This window comes from Cryptomeria japonica, chromosome 6 (genome assembly GCF_030272615.1).
Source record: "Cryptomeria japonica chromosome 6, Sugi_1.0, whole genome shotgun sequence".
In the NCBI taxonomy this organism is placed as follows: domain Eukaryota; kingdom Viridiplantae; phylum Streptophyta; class Pinopsida; order Cupressales; family Cupressaceae; genus Cryptomeria; species Cryptomeria japonica.
In genome coordinates this window covers 220618708-220622369 of record NC_081410.1, presented here as the reverse complement: position 1 = coordinate 220622369, position 3662 = coordinate 220618708, and the positions used below count along the sequence as shown (strand labels likewise).

Genomic DNA, 3662 nt, shown 5'->3' with positions numbered 1-3662 from the left:
AAGCCTGAAAGGCAAAATTTGACCTCTTGAACCCAAAATGAGATCAAAACCATTAAACATGACACACAACAACCTAAAACATTATAAACTTGACAAAAGACATTACAAACATGAAATCACAAATTACTCAAAAAGGAGAGTTTTGCTCAACTAAGTGCTCCTACACCAGGACGCATAATATGGCTTATACTACATTACATGATTATATCCAGCATTAGACCTCATGATGTGGGAAACGCCTATCCAAACATTAGAAATGAAAATCTTACTAAAGAGGGACTTAGTTTTTTTTTAATTCTTCTTAACAAGATTTTCATTTATGATGCCTGAATAGACAAAGGTCATGACATGACTGTATTTACGTTATATAAGTTTTCACTAATCATAAATTTTTAATATCAATTCTATAATGAAATTACACATTATAATTACTATTTACACCAAACCAACAAATTAATATCAAATATCAAATTACCATCTCATAAGGACCAGCGCACATCAACTTAGATGTGAAACTGGGAGATAGACGATGCCCAAAGAGGAATGGGAAGATATAAGGTGTAGATATTGTACGCAAGGGGTGGTGGAGATTGAATGACATTACATCATGGATTGCCTAGCCTACAGTGACATCTGGAGTAGGTATGTTGAGACACTAAATGTGAACACCTTAAGTAGTCTATTTGACAGAAAAAATACCAAAAGTTGCAGATTTTCTAATCAAGTTACACAACAGAAGATCCAAGATGCAGAGGGAGAAGGAGAAAGAGGTTTAACAGTTTGGATTTGTTCGGGTTTTGCATGCCTTCTTTACTAGCTATCCAGAAGTCCCATAAATTGTTTGCATACCTTTTTTGCTAGCTATGGGAGTCCCATAGACTGTTTGGCCTTCTGACATTATTAAAAACATTCATTCATTTATACTAAATCAATTTTGATTTGACATTATTAAAAACATTCATTCATTTATACTAAATCAATTTTGATCTGGGGATTTGATGCAGAAAATTTGTTTTCAAAATTCGTTTGTACAACCGTAGCTTGACTACTCGGGGATTTGATGGCGGAAACAATGATTCTACTTTTTGTAGCTCACCTTAGCAAAGCAGAGTAAACTATTTCAATAGCTGAATTTGAGATGATCGGAATCTTATTCACATTCATGAAGTTAGATTTGATGCTGAAGATCTGGCATTACTCAGCTTTGGATTTCATGAAGCTTGTGGATTAAAAGCTTGACGAAGATCTTCTTCTGCAAGGTATTTTTAATTCTTAAGCTTAGTGCTTTGTAAGAAATGAAATGATTCAAGAGTTAGGGTTTCCTATGTATTTATCTATTTATTTTTTATAAGCACTGCACATAGAACAGGCGGCCTAGTCAACAGAGCTGACCCTTGGGGGCTAAAGTTTGGTGTAAAATGTGGGCCATCTCATTGTAGTCATGGGTTGGATTTGGTTCCTTAATATGATTGCATTCGACTGTACTTCAAGATCTTTCCATTGCGAAACATAGGGGTGGGTTTTAATCAATGCATTATCATAAATGGATTGCTACTTTCAGAGTCTTCATGGCCACTACAAGAGATCCCTACTTGTTGAGATCTGAACCTGGGTCTTTGGTGTGAAGCTCTTTATACCCCACTATATACTCAAATCCGTGGGGCACTTTCTTTTGAATAAAGGCTTGAAATTTGTTTCGGATTTAGGGTTAGAGTCATGGGCATTTTCACGGTAATGATCTTTTCAATTTGATTTTAGGGCTTACTCCGCATGGCGTATTTCTCTCTGATGGCTTCAGTTCACAGTTGTGTTTGAGTTTGGATTTTTTAGGGAATTTACCCATTACCAGCTCTTTGTGAATTGCTATCAGCGTTTCGTATTGATGGCAAGTTTTCTGTATATGGACCGAGGTAACAATGATGATGCCTCTTCAAAGCTTGTCACGCTTCACGACTGCAAGCTCAAGGACCATGAGGAAAGATTGAAGAAAAGTGAATGGAGTGATGGTGCCATACATGAACTTCTTAATGCATATGAGGCTAAGTGGAATGATAGGAACAGAGGAAATTTTCGTGTGGGGGACTGGGAAGATGTGTCTGCACTTGTATCGATTCCTGCAGGAGGAATGCAAACAATGAAAACCCCAATTCAATGCAAGAACAAAATTGAGGGCATGAAGAAGAAGTATCGATCTGAAGCTGAGAGTTGCAGTAATAAGAGCCGGAATTGCTCTGAGTGGCCATTCTTTTCCAGGATGGATCTAATGCTGCGTTGCCCAACTCTTAAAGCTGGAATTCCTGGGGGTATGGATGCAGGGTATCACGCTGTGGTTCATGAAGAAGCTCAAGACAGTGCAAGTGGAGATGCCTCCGAAGCAAAGAATGTTGAATTGTTCGCCAAACAATCTCCAATAGAGAGTTTAGGTCACACCCTTCACATTATTCAGCAGCAACTTGAGAGAGAACATAACGTTCTTATTCGTCAGCCCAATTTTGCAATTGAGCAAGATGGAAAGGCCGGTGATGGTGGTGGCTTTGAGAGTGATACAAGCCCTGCCCTTGTTACAAAAAATGAAAAAACTGATAGCAATGCATTAGAGGCTGGTTCAAGCCAAGTCAAGTGTCAAAAAAAAATTCAGAGTGACATGGCGATGGACATCAGATCATTTGCACAATTGTTCTTGAAGCTGGAGCAAGCCAAGATTGAAATGTACAAGGACACAGAAAGGTTACATGCTGAGGCTGAGACTAGACGAGCAGAACTAGAACTTGAAAGAGCTCAGGTTATTATGGATACTCAGTTGCAGATTGCTAGACTTATTTCAGTGAAACCCCGTAAAAGGAAAGCTAGTACTGTATGTCAGATCCCCAAACAGAATGATGTATTTATAGATGAGACTTGCGTTTCTGGGGTTCATGTAGAGAGGCAGCTGGATTTGCAATCTGCGAGTCCAGGAAATGAGTTTATATTGTCAGAACCATCTTTTAGACAAGAGTAATATGATCAAGAGGAAATTCATTGATATGCCAAAGCAACTACTGATGATTGGAGCTAGATTTGTGCATGCCACCACAAGATTGGAAATTTCTGTTTCGATGTTAAGTACATTTTAAGCTTTCTCTTGCTTGAACCCATCAATTTTGGGAATTGTATTCATTTTCCTTTTTGTAATCTATTTCTCAATCTTTGACAAAAGTTTTGAGATATACCATTTCATTTATGTGAGGATTATTTGGAATGTAGTTTTACAAATTGTGTTAAGGAATAATTTTTTACATTGATTGTAAGAATCTAAGTTCTTGCACATATTGCACCATAGAGGCTTTTTAAGAAACTGATTTGCAAAATTTTTATTGGTATATTATAACTAATAATGCAAATCTTGGACAATTATTCATGCCATTGAGGCGTGTGAAATTTTTCTGCTGCATTCTTATTCATCGTCATTAATTGGAGAAGAGCCAACTTTTTTCAGTAAAGAGATACTTACAATTCATGGTATCTTTGATAATTGATCTAGACTGTTTCAAGGGTTAGCTGGAATACCTTATTCATCTTGTTTAATTTTGTTTTCTTTTTGAGCCCATTGTTTTGCAACTTGGTTGTATCCTGACCTTTTGATTACTTGATAGATTAACTTTTAGTCCTCTGCTGCTAAAATC

At 37.0% G+C, this 3662-nt stretch overlaps 1 protein-coding gene across 1 annotated transcript; it reads left to right on the top strand.

Annotated features, from left to right (window-relative positions):
* The first annotated feature begins 952 nt into the window (after nt 1-952).
* Nucleotides 953-3252, top strand: LOC131071434 (trihelix transcription factor ENAP1). The gene is made up of 2 exons (XM_058007262.2): nt 953-1259; nt 1759-3252. The coding sequence occupies exon 2, from the start codon at nt 1883-1885 to the stop codon at nt 2996-2998; it is 1116 nt and encodes a 371-aa protein (XP_057863245.1). The 5' UTR covers nt 953-1259; nt 1759-1882; the 3' UTR covers nt 2999-3252.
* Nucleotides 3253-3662: the final 410 nt, after the last annotated feature.

Excerpts from the sequence above, each read along its gene's own strand:
- LOC131071434 (XM_058007262.2), top strand. The coding sequence starts at position 1,883 with ATGGCAAGTTTTCTGTATATGGACCGAGGTAACAATGATGATGCCTCT.